Source organism: Stylophora pistillata, chromosome 8, assembly GCF_964205215.1.
Source record: "Stylophora pistillata chromosome 8, jaStyPist1.2, whole genome shotgun sequence".
NCBI lineage: Eukaryota > Metazoa > Cnidaria > Anthozoa > Scleractinia > Pocilloporidae > Stylophora > Stylophora pistillata.
In genome coordinates, this window is record NC_142526.1 from 30,877,307 (window position 1) to 30,897,671 (window position 20,365).

Here is a 20,365-nt window from a genome sequence, read left to right on the forward strand (position 1 = left end):
GTATCGTTTTATTTTAAAAACTGATGCTAACTCTACAAATCGTAGTTTCATATTTCTAGTCTTAAAAAGATAAAATCGCCATACAATGAATGGTACATGTTCGTACTCAAGTCTAAACTAACAATAAAAGCCTTTTCATTTTCTTTCCTTTTTTTCAATATTACTGCGCATAATTCTTGTCATGACACACTTTGGGTATGCTCGAGCACGCTCTGGAAAATTGAGGAGGTAGAGAAACGTACACACTCAGAACACAGTCTGAAATAAAATATCTTTAATTTGTTCTCCTTTGATACTTATTTATACAGTCAGATCCCATGTTAAAATAACCGCGTATGACGTATAGAATATAGAACGAGTGAGACTGGAGCCAACAGGATCTTTGCCACTCGGCAAAATCGCCTTCAGTGTCCTCTCCGGCATTCGAATGTTCCACGTACACCAGTTAGTTGGTGACAGAGTTTGTTCATTTGTAAACCCACAATGTCACAATTTCTGCCCTTTCATTTTGAGGTTGTCAATACTCTACTCTCCGAGACAAGTTAGGACACAAACTCTGTGGAATTTCGATTTTCACCGCTGTTCAAGTTCTTTTTTTTTGGTCATTGGGTTGACCCAAAACGAACTCAGACATTTGGCCTCCTGAGGGAAAACATACAACAACAAATAGGTTATGAGGTTAGGGTTTGTGTCGTCAAGCGATAAAACCGTCACAAGTTAAAGTTCTCCACGTCAAAGTCAGTTTACAGAAGATGGCTTTCTATATTGTATGAATTTAATCCTGTACGAGCATAGAGCTAAAAGGGGCGCCGCAAAGGTTGCGCTATTTACGGAAAAGAATCGATGAACGAATAAGACCTTTTTTCTACAAGCTAACAGGGGGATCGCCGACACTATGAACTCATTGTTGAAATTCTTAAGCCATCTAGTGGTTTACCAGGTAAATTCAAGCAATGGGAATGGGATCGTCTGCAAATGGCACTTACCCTGACGGTGCAGCGAGTGGAAAGCTGATTTAGGGTGAGCGGTGGTAGCTCCACCACCAAGCTATGAAAACTATAAAATAAATTGGTTTTTACGTGGGACATTTTAAAAATTAACATTTCCATCTAGGACACGTTCAACGTTAATATCCTTGATTTTTGGAGGAGCATCAGTGAAGAGGTCGGTAATTAACTGACCCAAAAACCCACCAAACAAGGTGAGGGAGCTGACTATCAAAAGGGTGAACTTAGGGATGATGGATTACGAATCGTAGTTTTCCGCGATCACTGTAACAACCTCGTACAAGGCCTGACTCGCCAACGAACTCTATTCAGGTCTATTGATGAGGCTTCTAAACGCGAAATCGAGACTAGCTGACGTTCGAATTTCCTCAACAAGAATCTAATCTCTCTTTTTTAAATGTTTATTATTTCTCATTACTTTACATATCAACCTTGATACCATGAAGGAAAACGAAATGCGAAACTTACTCTTCTTTAGGAGAGAGAGAACCGGCTCTGGATTCACTTCCATCTGGATTATCACTTTCTGGAATCTTAGCTTTCCTTCTGGCACTCTTAGTACTATCAGTTTTACACTTCTCCCCTAGAAGAAAATCGAAAGAGAGTGACGAAAAGGAAGAAAGAGTTACAACTGGTTCCTAGCTGTTTCACTTTCTTGAATGGTTATATAAAAAATTAATAAAATTAAAAAATCGGCCTATTACAAAGCGCTTTCAATGGTTTTAGTTTCTTTTAAACTACACAACCTTGAGAATCTAATCTCATTGACCGTGAGGATGGTACACAAGGAAAACAAAACCATATCTCAGTCAAGTAAAATGTTCTACATTTCATTAAGTTAGCTTTACCTTTGCCACTGGATGTCCTTGCCGACTGTTTCTTTATGGCGCTTGTTCTCGGTTTAAACTGAACACTAGCCAAGTCGTGAAACTACGGTTGAAAAATAAATTAACAAATTGTTAGATACTGCAGCAAGAGCAATCATTAACATCTTTAATAGTCTTTTGGACAAACCAATTTTGGTTTGACTACTTCGCTTCTGGCGTTCTATTGAGGAATTTGAGAGACCATTCAATAAATCGGAGAATGTTGACTAGTACCAAGGCCCGATGATCACAGATAGTGGCGAAAAAATGTTGCCAAAAAGTTAGAGGAAAACGTAATTTACTTACCTCATCCATATTTGAAGCTCCAGAAAGGTTTTCAAAATTATAGTCTTCATTCTTATCCATCAGTCTGATAAATATTAGTAAATGATTTCAACAGCGATATCTACATCATCCATACATAACCCAGCAAACAGGTAATGAGAATACTTTAACTTATCAGGTACAACTTGTTAGTTTGCCTTAACACCAAAATTTTCGTAACTACTGAATTTACATTATGAAGCAGCTAGGGGAAAGAATTAACAATCAGATCATGAGAGTTAAAAGACTAATAAAAGGGATGTGATTTCGAATCAACTTTACGGTTGAACGTTAAAAAATTAAAGGGATTGGTGAATACCTCAGCGTAGCGGCTCTGTTAGCCAAGGCATGTGAAAACATCGTGTTTAAGGTTCTTTTCAGACTATTTCTTGCCTGTAACCTTTTATTAACTTCTTCTTGCTTTCGTACCTGTTAAATACGAGGACAAATATATACGAACTAAACAATATTCCAACAACTAACAAAGCGTCTAAATGCTAATTCACCCCAGGACTATGTAATACATTCTTGTTTAGGGCTACTAGTCCACCTCCACTCTACTCAGGTGTAGTCCGAGGTTGGCAAGACACACACCCTCGACCAAACGATCCGAGCTTGTCGAAAACCGTGGCAAGTTAACTAAAGTTTCAGGTGCATTGTTCTTTTGCTCAATAAAACAAATTCTGAAATAAAGAAATTGGATTTTAAAGTGGCGCATTCACAAAGAAGAGCTTTCTCCAGTTGTTCCAGAAGAACTTGGACCATTGACTTTTGTCGTGGTAAGTGATTAATAAAGTTAGTTTAATAGGCCATTTTACAGTTGTGTACTTAGTTGCCAAGCCTTTGATTCAGAGTGAGGCTAAAGATGACCTTGTTGTGATAGAGACCTGTATCTAGTTAGCATGATAACAAAGTGATTTACATTTGAAAGGCAGCAAGGTTTGTATCATAACAAGGTCATCTCTAGCCTCACTCCTGTTCAAAGGCTTGGCAACCAAGCACACAACTGTAAAAAGGACTATTCACAAACTGTAGCATTCTTTACCTCTTCAGGGTCTGGGTCTGGTTCACCAAACTCCAATCTGTAGGCTGCTAATGGAGGGAATTCCACCTGAAAATGGAGTCGAAGAAACATATATATTGATTAAACAACAATTCATGAGGGATTTTTTCTGTCGGTGCTTAAATAACATGAACGTCTGTTTCCTGACCCAATTTCTAAGCTGGTTTCTTTACGTTCTGAGAAAATTCGCAAAAACGTTCCAATAAAGGCATATAAATAGCTGGAAGTTCCTGAACATGCTCACGCAGTACAGGAAACATGTTTTCAACTGCAAATTTGTTGCCTTTCGTTAAGTTGTTAGCTTTTCAACATTCAGTCAAGAACTTGACATGTAAGTCAAAATTAACATACCTATAAGAGAGATATGGGGGACAGTGCGAGAGATGTTTAAATGGAACCCCTGTCACTACTGCTTACCTTGGGGAATTTTTGTTCAATTGGTATCATTGCTGGGGTTGGCGTCTTCTTTGCCTTCTGTTTTCCATTAGAAACATGAGCACTTGACTTCCTGCTTCCACTAGCAACACCTGAGCAAGGAGTGGAGGGCTTAAAGTGAAAATTAGAAAATAAGTTAGAGATTTATACATGTGCAACAATTAAAAAAGTAGCTCTTTGTAAATATACATTGTTTTGAATTGTTAACCGACTTTGTGCACAAGTTTGGATGTAAGTTACAGTTTAAGCTCTGAAACTGATTTACACACAGACACACACACACACACACACACAAAAAAAAAAAATTAAAAAAGGATAACTAAGCCATGCAACTTATCTTCTACTTGCACATGGTTAGTACATTGTCTAATCTATACTATACTGCAGTTCTACTCCACATTATACAGTCATGTCTAGTTAAATATCTTATGTTCAGGCTTTTAGTCACTTTTCTAACCAAAACATCAAAATAAAGCAACATTCACAACTATAGTATAGTATTGTATTGTATTGTATTTACGAATATTTATACAGGGTAGCCCAGTTTAGCAAATTGCTAGTTTAAATGGGGCCCTGTGAAATAATAACACCCACCCATCCCACCTCAGGGGAGGACATCCATCACACAGTAATCTCATAATGTGGGAAATTAACGTCTCCTACCCCTAACCCTGCAGGAGACAGGGCCTACGGTTTATTTGTCCTTATCTGAGAAGACTAGAATATCTATCCATTTCTTGATATTATAGAAAGGTAGCAAATTTTCATCAGTTAATTATTTTAAGATCATGAGTACTGGTCTGGCCAGGACTCGAACCCTCGACCTCCCACACAACACAATCCGGCGCTCTAACTAATTGTCATGAGCAAACTGGGGGGTCTTAAATATTTAGTTAAGTTAAAAAAAAATTTTCAGTTGCACAACAAGTAAAGTAATATATATTAATGGCACTCACAGTAAGTATTGTGCGAATCCCATGTGTGGTACTCCTCCACGTTGAGACAGCAGTACCACCTTTAAATTTTTTCGTGCTGGTCTGTTTTGCCTGTTGAGATGATGTAATTTCTTCATCTTGAGTCAGCAATGCTTTCTTGTTGTGTTCTTTGTTGAAGTTTCTTATTCTTTCCCATGAAAGCTGACCTACAAAAAAAATGTACATTAAAAAAAATGATCATTTAAAAATGATCATTTAAACAGCACTACATGTACTGTAACGTGGCTTTTATGCTGTAAACACTTCAAACCTAATTACAGAATTATAATAATATTACTGCTTTACACCTTAAGATCAGTACGCATATTTGGCTTAATTCCTCTTCTCTATACATTTCCTAAGGAGCTGACAAGATGAGGAGAATTTGTGGAACAATCAAGAGTTCCTTTCAGACAAAAGTCAGTAAACTGTGCTGAGTCAGAGTGAAAAAGTTAAAAATCTGACGTTTTGAGCATTAGCCCTTCGTTATTTGTTCTGATGAAGGGCTAACACTCAAAGAGTCAGCTTTTTAACTCTTTACAGAGGCCAATTTACAATTTCAACTTAGTTGATATAACCAAATTACAAGATCCTTTAGTTGGTGATCATTTCCTTTATTCTTGTATCCATAATGTGTGATTCAGGCATGACATTAATTATAAGGAAAAATAAGATGCTAGTCAAATTTAGGGGTATGAATGATTTAAAGATACACACATTTTAAAGAATTTAAATTTTCTACAACTGCTACAGAGCTCTGTATTATGTATCTGCCATTGGAGTGGGAGGGGCATATCTAGAAATCAAATATTAAGATTATCTTTAAGTCTATGTAAAACATAATGATCTTTTCACATCAAACATTTACCATCTTCAAGAACATCTTCCAAATTTTCTGGCACAGTGATAAATTCCCAGAATTCTTTGATCTCATGGCTTTTGTTTAGAAATCCTTCCTTTTTCATTTGGTTTTCAAGACTAATCATCTAGACAAAAGAGCAAAAACATGAAAATGATATTTTTAAGAATAGACTGAAGTCTGTAACTCTCCGTGTAATTATGCCGACTCCATCACATTGCTGTGTACATGCATGTAGTTGCTAGAGGTATACTTACTTTGTAAAAGTCTGTTTGCAAACCTTTATTGAATTGGACATCATTGATGACAATGGACCTTGGAAGCTTGCGAACAACTTTATGCTGCATTACTTCCTGTGGATATAATTAATTTTTAATGTAATTGAATAATACATATAGCTGTATACATACTTATGAAAGTCCACAGAATTCTAAACAGTCTGGGTAGCAAATACCAGTAAAATTAAATGTAAAGTTAATATAATATGGAATCTCTAAACGTATGAGGGGGGATATTGGGATTTTTGGTTTTATGGTTTTGGCTATTTTTAGCTCGGTTTTTTCTGCTTTTGTGCTCAAAAACTTCAGTTTTTCAGTTTTGGTGTTCATTGCTGATTTTCTGTTTTTTTAACATTTGGCTTTTGGTTTTTGTCAAAAATGCTAAGTTAAATGCTGTTTTTGGATTGGTGTCTTATGAGGTGTTCAGTTTTTCAAATTGGGTTCCAGGTTTCTCTTAATTTGAATTATGAGTGGCAATTATGTACCTCGATCCACAAAACCTCTGTATGTTTTACTTGTCACCACTGTATCATGTCGATTACACTGGTTTTTGATAACTGGGATGTGAAAATTGATCTTCTTTAAAAGGTTTTACTGAGCTATTTGGTTTTGATCAAAGTTTTTGCAATTTTGCAGTTTTAGAACTGATGTTTTTTTTTTTGTGGCAGTTTCTAATAGACCCCTATGCCCCCCTCATGTACCTGTTGATGTTCTGCAGCTTTCATTTCTTCTTCACATTTAAGTTTCCTTAATTGCTGGCTTCTTCGTTGCTGATCCACTTTATCCTGTAAGGCTTTTTTATATTCTGCTTTGTAATAGTCACGTAATAACAGAAGACCTTGTACCAACTCATCATGCGCCTAAAATGTAGTACAAAATTAATTATCTTTATTACTAGTAAATCTAATTCAATGAAATAATAATGCGAGTCTCCACTCAAACATCAGTCCATTCTGTTTCTTAAATCATTGGTACCTGATATCTTTGTAATTGTTTGAATTTCAAATCTGTCAAATTGTTGATAGGGAAATCAATGAAAGATGGCAAAGAAAAATCTACTTTTTGGGTCCATTAGATTCCAAGTTTTACTAGAAGTAGGCCCCTGATACCTCCAATTCATAAAGTCAGTTATATACAGCTGTATCATTCTTTACTCTCCAGTTTTCAAAAGGTAAAAATCTTATAATAATTTTTATTGTTACAGTAACACTTAAATTAAAGTCAGAACAATAATTAAAATATGTAGTAATTATAATTCTCTATCAAAATTTTTCACCATCTCATAACTTCTTTTTACACCATATATGTCCTTAAAAAAACTTGATCTCTTTAATCTTATACAAGAGAGAGTTCTATACAGGTGGCTATTTATTTCATGTAGACTACCTTTTCTTTCATCTTCCTGATATGTTCCTGTTCCTCCTCGTCCAGTTCTTCTTCCTCCTCATCTTGCACTACTGTCATGCTCTGTTGAAGTCTTTTATCAGATCCCTGAAGAATCATTCCATGTTGAGATGGCAGTTTCTTGAGCTTACTGGCTTTTCGTTTAATCTTCTTCTTTTCTTTCACCTTTAAATAACAAAGTCCAAATGAGTGAGGCCAAAATTAGCAGGTGAGCCATGCCCTCTGCTTGCCTGATAGCACACTTCTACCAAAATTTAATACTCCTGGTTTTCAAATACTGTCCGTATTTCCTTTGCTCTGATAAGCACCCACCACATAGGCTATAATGTGAAAGTACAAGGGTCCCTCTAGATTAAGTGCCCCCCAAGCTCCCTCACTTTCTAAATGGTAGGAAAACAAGGAAAAACTGTTTCTATTGCTACTTTATTTACAACTTTTTAAGCTTCAATTATAGTAGAATCAGTACAGCTCAGAATAGTTAATGTTCTGTTCCAGTTATTTCTATCTCCAAGTGCTTGCAGTTAGAGGTGCTAAAACATAACTATGTGTAACTTATGTTGTAAATTGTGATTTTTAATTAAGTTTTAATTAAATTCTTAATTAGGTTATTAATTATAATAGTTTTTTTTAAAATTGTAACAATGTTTATGGAGGGCCACAAGTTCATTAGTTTTTTTAACTATTAAGTGTCACCCTCTTTAAATAAAGTTTGATTGATTGATTGACTGATATCTATTCTTATCATTTTAGTCCTATTGTTATGCTACCTTAATGTAAGTGCCCCATTGATTGAGCACCCTCTTTTCAAATAGCATCCCTCCTTTAAGCCCAAAATTTAAATAAGCACCCTTGCACTTATTCGTGGAAATATGGTATAATCATATACAGCTCTCTTAATATATGTTGCAGGTAATTTTTTTTCTAACTTAAAGGTAAATTTTATTTTTCACTAGGTACAATTTTTTTAACCTGGGTAATTTTGCACCACAATATTTTTTTCACTTGCTATGGGGTAACTAACTGTTTTTTTATTGATAACAATGATGGAGATTTTCCGGCACCATAAAGTTAAGGGGTTTTTCTGGAGAAAATAATGATCGCCTTGCCAGTGCTCTGCCCTTTAACCATCCTGCTTCTTCATTTTCCACACTTAACAAAAAAGAACTTACAATATAACATATATTTTTCTTATTTTCAGATGCTACATGCTCATTTTTTTGTAAAAAAATGATACAACTATATTTGTTGAAGAGTCCCAAAGAAAAAAGGAAAGAGATTTGATGCTTCAGTACATGTACCTCATCAAACTCTTCATCTTGTTTTGGTTCCTTATATTTTTCAGCATGAATTGACATTTGTCTATCCAGATGTTTGGACAAATCAGCACTTGACATATAGTCCACTATCATTGGTGGAAATGTTGACTGCAAAAGTTTCCTTAAAAAAAACATGGAATAAAAAAAAAATGCTACGTACATGTAAACATCAATTAAAACTCTCGAGCGAGAAAGCAAAACAATTACTGAGCCCAGAGGATAGACTGCTTTGGACAACGGAGTGATTCATCCATTCTGATTCCTGTATTTCTGATTCCTGTATTCATGTATTCCTGCATCCTGATTCCGACTGTTGTCGGCAGAAGTAACTGAAGCTTCGACAACCTTAGCGCAGGACTTCGTCAGAGTCGATGATGATTTCCTCTCAGGTTGCCAAAATGTCAGTCACGACTTCCAACAACAGTTCTTGTTAGGACAAGCTACTCTCTCCCGGACGATCAGGCTGAAACCGTCCACGTCAGGCATGCAGCCCTTAAGGGCGCGGACAGAATGACATATCAATTCAATTGCTTCGTATTTTCTGCGTTCGCTGTGAATTCGTGACATTAACTTACCAATTTGCTTACCTTGTTGGGTTTCGTGATAACGTTTGAGTCTTGTTATTGTCCATGATTTTATTACTGTTAATTTAGAATGCACGCAGTCGAAATCTTCCGTCTACAAACTTTGATACGGTTTTGAACTACTCGGTTTCTTCGCGATGTTCTAAAAACTGGGACATGAACAAACTTAGACTACGAAAATTTCTCAATTGTTTGTGGAACAATCGCTCAGAATACCGAAGTAAGATCGGTAGGAAAATGAGCAGTTCACTCTGTTGGTTCGTTTCGATTAGCCTCCATATTGTTTATAGGAACCAGATGTTTCTAAGAACGATCAATAAACTTACAATACCTCTCATTGGTCGAAAAGGAAAGCACCTGACCATGACCAATGAGAGGAGGTTTTATTTTCTCAACAAAGAGCCCGCGAAACTTATGTACCTTGCTACGTGTCGATTCAAAATGGCGGCTAGTTTGTAAAGGTAAATACCTTCGTATTTTTGGCTGTTTTGCCAAAATATATCGTAATGTTTGCTCTGTAGCTACGATGGTGCACGAACAAGCCATCAATAATGGAATGCACACCAAAATGTCGCCTTACCAAGCACGCCGATCTGGTGCTATCCGCGATTACGAAGGAAGATGCTGCAACGATTCGAGCGATCTTGCCCCGAATCTGCTCGAACTTTGCGCGCGTGTCGGATCAGTTTGGTCGGAATGCCTTACACGTGGCAGCATCTTGCGGCAAAGGCGACATTTTGGAGTGGCTGGTGAAAGATCAAGGTCTTGACGTGGGATCGAAAGATCTGGAGTCCGGCTGGACCGCTCTCCACAGAAGCTTGTTCTATGGATATCTAGACTCAGCTGTCAAGTTGATTCAGGTACACACTTCACACTCTTATCTGTTGAAAATAAAATGCATTTTTGTAATATACCGAGAAGATTTCAATTAATTTTTTTTATTTTTCGATTAGGTATTTTAGGACAAATGAAGTTATATTATGAGTAAGAACACATACATGTAAGCTTATTAATACATTATCTTATTAAACGATTTGTTGTGTAGTATCGCTGAGTATTTTTACGAGTTGTGCCATATTTTGACGCCCTACAATTTCGTCATAATATTCAGCACTACTACACAACAAACATTTGATAAGAGATTTATTATCTAACACGCCAAATTGTTATTTCAGTACAGGTGAATTTCGTGGATATTTATTTATGATTCTCTGGAGTACAAAATAATACTGCAAGATGTTTGTACTTGTCTTGGACATTATTTGTACTCTACGAAGCACAGTTGGATAATGATATATGCTATTACATTTATTTTACAGTTTGTGTATGTGCCTATATATGCTTGGAAGTGATTCATGTTAATATGGAACCGATGTATGCCTACTTTGAAAATTGAAGTTGATCCAATGTAACATCAAAGTACATGTACAATTACCTTCAAGTAAACCATAACCAAGTCAAAACAAACATAACCAGTAGTGTTAACATGATAAACAACCAATGGAGGGTGGACAACTCAACTTTTTTTTTTTTCAATTATCATCCTGATTGTTCATTATAAAGCTTGGCTCAGATCTGGGTTGGTATGACCAGGAAGGCCTCACTCCATGGGATCTTATTCGCTTGGATGCACCATTCCAAATTGTAAAAGGAGGTGGGTTTTGTTCCTTTTTTAATTCTTTTTTTAATCGGAAGTTTAAAAGAAAAAAAATAAGAGTTAAGGTAATTGAAAGTACAAATGTTTAGAGGTTGTTGTTCGATTCATGAGTATAAGACAGCTGTATGTATCAGCACATTGCACTGGATTCCAAATTGAGAAGTTTGGGTTTTAGCCCTTTTGAGTCCTTTCCAGGCCATTGTCTTGTGTGCTTGGGCCAGAAACTTTGCTCTTTCAATGCCTCTCTCAGTTCAGAAGTGCAAGTAAAAACTGCGGCAATGTGTAACTGTCTGGGAGACTTGACAAAATGGCGAGAGGAAAACCTGCAGTAGACTTGCATCCTAGCCAGGGAAAATAGCAATATTTATTCCCAGACATAATCCAGTTGCATGGGCCACTTGGTTCAAAAGCTGTCTGTTAACACTGTGCCCTAATCCCTTCTAAGTTTAACAAAATTGATTGTTTGTAAGAAGGAACATAATTATTTCTGGCTTCAAGTACTCTGGACTGCTATTCTTCTTTCACTTTGGAGATGGTGATTGAAAACATCTTTTCAATCACTAATAACTCACTGTGTGTTTTTGCCAACGCTATACAGTTCAAGCTCAAGTTTTTTCACCGTATGAATCCTCTCTGGAAGATGAACTTCAGTTACAAGTTGGGGATATCATAAGGGACATTCACATAAATGATGGCAGTTACTGGACTGGTCATTTAAATGGAAGACGAGGGCATTTTCCAAAGGATCATGTCAAGCTTTTGTCTGAAGGTAAATCTTATACCCTGATTGCACAGTTATTAAAAAATAATACTAATGATAGGACTTGGAGGATACAGTATGATTATTAAATGATTTTTCTTTTCTACAAGCCTATCAAATGGAGTTATTTACCTGGGGATCCAACACAAACTTCACCCTTGGTCACAGAGATGAGAGCACAAGACATACACCTGAAATTGTTGAAAATGTCCAAGGAGACACAAAAATTTCTTTCAAAGAGGTACAGACAGTCTGTAGTGTGTATGAAATTTGCCACAAACATTGTGCAGTCATTAGTGGCATGAACATATCAAACATAATTGTGCCGTGCATTATTGAATGACAAAAAATATTTTTGGTTTGTGTAATTAGTTTAATCATTTAAACATTGTTTCTATATTTACTGTAGGTTGTCATGTGTAAGTTTCACTCTGTGTTCCTGAGCATGGATGGCAGAGTCTTCACCTGTGGTCACGGCAGAGGAGGTAGACTGGGGCATGGTAATGAAGGGACTCATCTGGTTAGTGGCACGACTCATAAACTTTTAATTTTTGTGGCACCCCTAATAGTGATTAGCATTTAATTTCTCCTTGCTATATCATCCCTGAATCAACCATTCATGTCACATTAGAATAAAAGGAAATTATCATGAATTAAAGAAACTCATGATTGTGTAACAAATTCTCCTTGTCAGCACATTGGGAAATGTATAGAGAACAGAATGGAGAATATGCATACTGATGTTAGAGTCCAAAGGGTTAAAATGGGACAGAGGCAGCTGAGCCTAGTGGTTCATGTTGGTGTGCTAGTTGTAGAATCAAAAAGTCTATGATTTGGCTGTAGCCAGATCTTTATGTTGGGTTCTTGAACAAGACATCTACATGTACAGTTTGTAATTCTCAGAGTGCCTTTCTCCACCCAGGAGTAAAATGGATTTTGTGTAACTGCCAGGGAAACCTGGTGAAATTGTGAGGAGAGTAGCCTTGTATTGAAGTTGGGTGTGTCCCATCTGAGGCAGAGTACAATCTTGTACCTGTATTTCTCTATGTACTACCTTGATGTTACTGCAATCAAAGTAAACTTTAACAGAATAGGTTGATTTTTGCAATCTTTAACTTTGCCTTTATACTCAACTAACTCATTATACAACCTCATGAACTTGCCAGCATCCTTGCCTCCAGACTCTTTATCAGAAACTGCTGTGTGTCACTTTAAAAAAATAACTTTACTGAAGGTGACACATTACAGTTAAGAACAGTTGGTAAATTTGTGGCCCTCGTACTGTTACTTCATTCCAAATAAAGAAAGCATAGTGTACAAGGCTTTGCTTAATTTCAATATATTTTATTTGTTAATTTGTACACTGTAGGTGGTAAAAGAGATAAAAGCTTTACAGGGAATCAAGTGTGTGTCAATTGCTGCTGGCCAGGATCATACAGTGGTAGTCACAGATGAGTAAGTGGAGAATAGGATTTCCGACAAAAGATTTTCTGAAATATTCATTTTAAAACTTGAGAAACATTAACAAAGTATTTGCCATACAATAAGTAATGAATGGGATGCAGCACTTTACTTGCATGTATGTCCCTGAAACATTACAAAATGTATTATTAATTGACAAATTTACTGAGTAAAACTTCTCTTTCTATTTCAGCCACTCAGTTTACACATTTGGTCTAAATGATTCTCATCAGCTTGGACATGGACAGTCACCTCTGCCAAAACAGTGCCTTTTACCAAAAATGGTGATTATAGTTTTGTGACTATTTACTCACTATTTGTAAACTCTGAAGATTAAAACATACCAGGGTTGTCGCTAAGCACCAGCTGCCAGTGAAATTTGCCCAAGGAAAAAGCGGCGATCACTGGCTGGATTTTTTGGCAGGGGATCACTTGGTTACAAGCACAACGGGCACTTTTGAGGTTACAAACTTCCAGTCATTCACCACGTTTGAGCCATCTCACTTGAAATCTCAGCTGGCAGGGTAATTTCTTAGCTGTAACCCTGCAAACATTACTTTTGTATCATTAATTTTATGAACCCTTTGACCCCCAAGAGAGACCAGTATCTAATTTCTCCTTACAATATGACCCCCAAATCATGGATTAAGGTCACGAGAATAAAGGAAATGATCACCACTCAATCAAAAGAAGCTTTTGATTAATATTGAACATTACACAAATTTTCCTTGTCAGCACCATAGGATATGTATTAAGAATAGTGTGGAGAATAATGTGGAGAATATGTTATGGTGCAAAAGGTTAAACTGGTTATTACAGAATGATACAATGAAATAACTTCACACATGCACATGCACATTCACACACACGCACACACACTTTTTATAATTGTTTTTTAAAGTTTATTTCATTTTTTGGCTTAAAAATTGTGTTCAACTGGACAGGTACACCTGAAGGTGTGGAGGGGCAAAGATATTGTTGGGGCTGCAGCAGGGCGATATCACTCAGTTTTCTTCACTAAACATGAAGTTTACTCCTGTGGCCTTAATGCTGGGCAACTGGGTAAGAATAGTTTACTTTCAAGATTGAAGGGAACTTGAAAAAAATGGGAAAAATGCTTCAACCGCCTCCCGGTTAGCTCAATGGATAGAGCGCTGGACTGTTGTGCAGGAGGTCTAGGGTTCAAGCCCCGGCCAGACCAACACTTGGGGTCTTAAAATAATTGAGAAGAATTTGCTGCCTTTCTATAACATCAAGAAATGGTTAGATATTCTAGTCTTCTTGGATAGGGATGAATAAATGGAGGTCCCGTCTCCTGCAGGGTTGGGGTAGGAGATGTTAATTTCCCACACACAAGATTACTGTATGATGGATGTCCTCCCATGGGTTGGGATGGGTGGGTTAATTGGGCCCGCAGTAATTGGCGCTAGCTGTTGTGGTGTCCCTGCCGGTTGACAAAGCTATTAAATTAAATTAAATCAACTGTGCAAAAAAAGCTGTTCACTAAGGCATGTCAGGTTTTAATTTTTGTACCTGATAGAGAGTGGTGCTTGTTTTTTAGATTAATCATTTGAAAATATTACTGGTCCAATGTAACACTATAAATTATCTCCATTACTTTCTTTTTGTAGGCCATCAAAAAGGAGAAGAATACCAAACACTTCCTCGTCAGGTAACTAAAAGTTGTTCTTTGTTTATTAAATACATTGTATGTTAATTGATAATAACTTCTTATTACAGAACTGTAGGTATTGAATACAGTCAGAGGACTGCAATTTGTAAAAAATAGGTAATATTAATTTTTCTTTTACAGTGTCCACTATAAATTCCTGCATTTATTCTGATAGGTTAATTCATTGCACTGTGGTTTAATGTTCAGTGAACCTGAAACTATTTGAGGCCAGAGAGAAGGCCAGCTTTCTTCCTTCTAGATTAAAGCTCTTTAATTTACTACTGCATTCTGCTCAGCTCCTTCATCCTAGAGATAAAAAGTTTTTTTTGCGTCTTTATTACTTTAGGTTAGTGGATTGGCTGATAAAGATGTCACCATCAATAAAGTGACCTGTAGTGATGGAGCTACAGTATGTGCAACTGACAAGGGAGATATCTTCCTTTTAAACCAGTACATTTGTCGCAAGATAATATCTAGGTAAGAAATACGTGGCATTGTTACCAAAATGTAATGCACTTAGCATGAAAGAAGTAGTCAAGAATAGTTCAATTTTTTTTTAAATTGCTTCATTTCTTTCACCTTAAGGTTCACTGACTTGGTTCATATGGCTGTGGTTGGAGGTGAGCTTGATATGATATCTCCACAAGAAGTCAGCAAAAAGTTTGCTGATGAACTTGCTGTGACATTGCTGAACTCTAGAGGGAAGGTGGGTTAGTCAATCCACAACTATTTTTGGTGTTCAAGATCATTATTTACAAAGACCTTAGTACATACAAGGAACTCTGCCCGTATCCAGCCATCTAGACCTCATGCTTCATTAACAATGCATATTTATTAATTGATTTGACAATGTTTTTCCCATTAAAAAGCAGACAAATTGCATAATTTTCTATGATATTCTCTATTTTAGCTCAGCTTTAAAAAATTAAGGTTGCTTAAAATAAGTCCTTACTACTGGTAATCATTAACATAATTCTTGTTTATATTAATTTGCTAATTAAAAACAGGTGTTCCAGTGGAAGCCCAAGTTTACTGGCAGTTGCTTGAGAGAATGTTCTTGGCATCATAACCGACAAATCACAGGTTCATTAACAGGTTTACCTCGTCCATAATCAGGAGATTCTTTAGTTTGTAGAATGTACACTCTCAGTAATATTGATTAATCAATGTTTCACACACAGTTTAATTTTTGAGCATCATCAAGTATTAGTTTTCATGGAATAATGGGTAAATATCATCAACATAATAATATTACTACAGTTTGATTGGCAAGTTCAGAAGAGAAAAGCAAGTACTATTTACAATTGAGCAGCAGAAGAGACAAAATTGTGAATCAAAAGCTTCATTTCCAACTATTTTTGGGAATAATGACAGATTGAAATACAATGTACTAGTCAGACTGATTTTTTTTCGGTTTCTGTGTGATACAATGTGTATACTAAAAAACAGTTATTTACTGACAGGTGAAAGTGGTTGATATTTACTTTGCCAGTTTGTGGCACAGTACATGTAGATATCCATCACTATTCACCTTCACTTTGGTAAATAATTGTTAAAATTTTTTAAATTATTTACAACAGAATGAATTCAAGTGTCGCTTTGTTTCAAGATGTTTTTTTCTAGTAAATAACCCTGAAGTAATAAAAATCCCATTTTTAGGTTAATGCATTTCTGAGTGGTACTGCACAATTATTAACATGTTTGATGGTATAATTTATGTTCATCCTCTGGCATCTTAGCTTGTTCCTCTTATTTATTTCATGTCTCAGTTAGGGATTTTGCTATTGGCAAACAGCTTTTTATTGTGTCTGGTAAGTTTGCATTCAGTCATAATTTTAAATCCTCTTTTAATTACACAATCATAATTATGTGACCCTCCACGGGATTTCAGGGAATAAGGTGAGCGCACGGACACTGCACGCTCGCATGCTAAAACAAAAGAACTAGCTTTTAACACGTTAGCTGTGTGTTAGTTACCTGCCTCATTAACATCGCAGCCATTGTCTTCCTTTGCATGGTAGAGACAAAGGAACGTGTTAAGATCTTGCCTGCATTTTTGCATGGTACAACATGGTGACCGTGTTAAATTTTTAGCACGCTCTTTGAAGCTAAAGTTTCTTTTGCTTTTTACAAGCAGGACTTCGTAAGCTGTAAGGCTTTCTATTAGCTCACCAATACGATTCTAGCTGTCAATATCCAGTGCAACATCGGGCAATGAATTGCCAAACAGAATAGTGTCTCGACTTGTTGTCCGTTCATTTAATCCTTCTTTTGGATTCTTCCTTTATTTTCGAATTTCTCGTTTTCTTAAAGCAGCTTGCTAAACACGGGCCGAACGAGCGATGTCCTCTGCTCTTGAAATTGTAAACTTGTGAAGGTAGCTAGCCAAGCACAAATGCAGGTCTTAGGTCTTAGTTTTCGGGGGGTGTGGACAAAACCTGGCCTAGGCCATGGCCTACCCTGTGGCCTACCCTGTGGCCTACCCTATGGCCTACCCAGTGGCCTACCTGGTGGCCTACCCAATGGCCTACCCTGTGGCCTACCCTGTGGCCTACCCTATGGCCTACGCTATGGCCTACCCTGTGGCCTACCCTATGGCCTACCCTACCCTATGGCCTATCCTGTGGCCTACCCTGTGGCCTACCCTATGGCCTACCCTATGGCCTACCCTATGGCCTACCCTGTGGCCTACCCTATGGCCTACCCTGTGGCCTACCCTATGGCCTACCGGTGGTCAGACTTTTAAAAGGATAGCATTGCTGGAAACCTTTCAATGTTTTCCTGAGTACTGTCTTACTAACGACTTTCTTCCACTGTTTTGGCGGCCACATCCCAATCAAAATTTCTTATATAACTTATATAAATTTCTGATAGAATGAGGAAATCGAGGAACAGAAGCCGGTTAAACGGTTAAACGCAACTTTTGAGCAAACATCATCATATCAGCTCTCCTTTAAAATTAATGCAATACTGGCCCTTTCTTTGGAAAAGCAAGTAAAGTTTGCGAAATGTTTACAACGGCGGTTGATGCGTGCGTGTCCCGGGGTGCTCGTTGCAAATTCAATACTCTACAGCACTTGAGGGCACTTAAAAAATTGGCCTGGCACGTAATGTTTGCGTTTTCTTACCTGGATATGTATGCTCTCCAATATAACACCGTTCATTACATTTTTACACCAGCACTCCACTATATGTTACCAACTGACAGCCTGCATCATAAAGCCACCATTTTGTATATCCTCTGCGACCACGCAATATTGGCCCCTCCTCTCCCCTCCCCCTTAACCTGCCGTTATGGTTGAGTGCTGTGATATTTGCAGTGTTACGTTCCCCCGGACGTTGAAAATCATGTTAGCGACCACTTAGTACACCCTCTTCAGAGACAGATAATTGTACACCAGCATGTTCGTTCCACTCTTACTGATTTTATTTTTATGTTCTTAAAAATCTGACCACCGGTAGGCCATAGGGTAGGCCATAGGGTAGGCCACAGGGTAGGCCACAAGGTAGGCCATGGCCTAGGCCAGGTTTTGTCCACACCCGTTTTCGGGGTGTTAGTTTTCGTAACAACCATATGTGGTTGACAAATGTAAGCTTTTGTATTAGAGCAAACTTGTATGATGCAAAGCGAATGACTTTACCACCGTTGATAGGTGAGGGATTTTCCAGCTAGGAACTGTTCAGCCAAATGGACTATCAATTTCAGCTTTATTTTTGCGAATTATATAATTATATGCGCGCGTTAGTGTAAACATGTGCACACACTTCCATTTGACGTCTTGTGGGAGTATTTTAACAGTTGTCTCGCACCATGAGGAAAGGTTAATACACCCGAAACGTCTGAAATTACAACCATTTTGGAGACTTTGATATTTTTTTCACAATAATTATCATTCTGCTTGTAAACTGTGTTCTCAAAAGCAAGTGAATGCACGCACAGGGTCCAGAGGAGTTAACTTTAGGTTTGTTCAGTTTGCGAACTAAAAAACTCGTTAATACCATACCTTCCACAATTTTGATTTTAATTATCCTCGCATTACAGTTGTGTTACGAAACGTATATACCGCAGCACTAAAGAGTAAGAGCTCGTTAGATGCCAAGATCGCCGTACAGTAATTCGCAGCCTCGTTCGGAAAGTTTCGTTTTGCACCGACTAACTAGCGCTTATTCATTTTCAAGCACCGATTCGCATAGAGTGACGAGCGGCGACCGCATTGATCAGGAGGCATGAAGCCAGAAATCTGTTCCTAAAGGATCCACAAAGATCCAATACTGGGGTTAGTACATGTAATTGCGTGAAACAATAAGGATATATATTTTACAAGGTAAGAAGTTTTAGTAAACAATAATTCATGTGTGCAAACTGAGCTCCTCTGAACCTAGTTGTGAAACACGTCCTGCTCACTGAATTACTTGCGAAAATCCTGAGACAAAGAGCCGTAAATTGCCGTGAATGTTTGCTTTTTTTTATTGAAACTTTGGAATAGGACAGTAGATTTTCTTTATTTTCGTTTATATACTGTATGAGTAATATACTTTACAAGCACCATTCTCACAAATAAGAAGCTGACAAACACAACTAACGAAGTAAGATGGGTTGTATAAGATAAGCTAGCGTGTTAAGGATTCTACCGTAGAAAAACAAAAAATCTAGCGTGTTACAAAAACAAAGCTCTACCGTGTTAACCAGATATGAACAATGGCTACGAACACGCTCTCCTGTGTCAATTGTGTCATCCGCATACCGTACAGTAAGCGTGTCATGTCATTAGCGTGCGAGCGTGTTATAACGTGCCGTGTGCGTGCGTTCACCTTATTCCCTGAAATCCCGTAGAGGGTCACATATTATTCACTGTTTTTCAGTTTACTTTTTTCAACATTAGCAATGACTGTTTTGTAAAATTACATTGTGTAATTCACTGTTTTTCAGTTTACTTTTCTTAATATTAGTAATGATTCTTTTTCTCGCATTCTATTTTATTAATAAAAATCTTACCTGTAAGTGATTGACTTATAGTCATTTTGTACCTGTTACTATGATTATCATAAATTTGCAGCTTAAAAGGATTGGCTTGTGTTTTCAATGACAGATGATGGTGAAGCTTTTATTTGCCAACCTAGTGGAGCGAAACCCATTCTACTGAAAACGAGCACCCACAAAATATGCCGTTCACCTCCAAATTCGTCTGAATTCAGCACTGGAAACACAATTGCACAATCGCCCCCAATGTCCTCCCCCCTCATCAACATGATTTTGAAAGAAAAAGATGAAAAACTGTCACACTCATTTCCCAGTACCACTTCCTTGGGTTGTTTAGCTGAAGAAAAAGCAAAGAAAGATATCTTTGTGGAATACAACCTTGAGAGGATTCCATTGATTCATCATGGACAGCAAATCTTCACAGACAGCAAGTCAAGAGGGTGTGCTGTGCTTCAAGTTTCTTCAAGGGAGGGGTAGGTTTACAGAGTGTGGCACAATATTGTTCAGGGACAGAATTGGTTTGAGGTAAGGGAATTATGCAACAAATCCAAGGCTGTGTTTTAGCAGTTCCTGGCGGGCCCCAGTGCCTTACTTTTGCTCTTGGGTGACTTGGGAATTTTTAGTTTTTTCATACAAGCATAATTATGCTGAGCACCCTGGATTTCACAGTTTCAGAGCACTGGGCTCCATTCAAATTTCCTTAGAGCACAGCCTTGAAATCAAA

The 20,365-nt window shown here is 37.3% G+C and overlaps 2 protein-coding genes across 3 annotated transcripts in view; one reads left to right on the forward strand and one right to left on the reverse strand.

Moving 5' to 3' along the window:
- Positions 1–259: 259 nt before the first annotated feature.
- LOC111322576 (uncharacterized) lies at positions 260–9,413 on the reverse strand. Its single transcript, XM_022925702.2, is given in 16 exon segments — positions 260–596; positions 598–642; positions 987–1,047; positions 1,476–1,590; positions 1,856–1,937; positions 2,180–2,243; positions 2,517–2,626; positions 3,243–3,308; positions 3,678–3,806; positions 4,652–4,836; positions 5,538–5,655; positions 5,786–5,881; positions 6,508–6,666; positions 7,193–7,375; positions 8,509–8,647; positions 9,114–9,413. Coding segments are annotated over 16 exon segments (1,650 nt in total). The 5' UTR covers positions 9,158–9,413; the 3' UTR covers positions 260–542.
- A 114-nt stretch (positions 9,414–9,527) lies between these two features.
- The window catches only part of LOC111322551 (inhibitor of Bruton tyrosine kinase), a 27,438-nt gene continuing 16,600 nt past the window's right edge, over positions 9,528–20,365 (forward strand). The window contains exons 1-14 of one of the 2 annotated variants that reach the window (XM_088729980.1): positions 9,528–9,970; positions 10,674–10,764; positions 11,366–11,536; positions 11,638–11,768; positions 11,937–12,047; positions 12,897–12,982; positions 13,182–13,272; positions 13,933–14,050; positions 14,620–14,660; positions 15,007–15,137; positions 15,246–15,366; positions 15,668–15,755; positions 16,430–16,471; positions 19,751–20,114. In XM_088729980.1, the coding sequence (XP_088586106.1) occupies positions 9,662–9,970; positions 10,674–10,764; positions 11,366–11,536; positions 11,638–11,768; positions 11,937–12,047; positions 12,897–12,982; positions 13,182–13,272; positions 13,933–14,050; positions 14,620–14,660; positions 15,007–15,137; positions 15,246–15,366; positions 15,668–15,755; positions 16,430–16,471; positions 19,751–20,114 (1,895 nt within the window). In that variant the 5' untranslated portion in view covers positions 9,528–9,661. The remainder of the gene's footprint in view (positions 9,971–10,673; positions 10,765–11,365; positions 11,537–11,637; positions 11,769–11,936; positions 12,048–12,896; positions 12,983–13,181; positions 13,273–13,932; positions 14,051–14,619; positions 14,661–15,006; positions 15,138–15,245; positions 15,367–15,667; positions 15,756–16,429; positions 16,472–19,750; positions 20,115–20,365) is intronic. The other variant, XM_022925665.2, reaches the window with a different exon arrangement.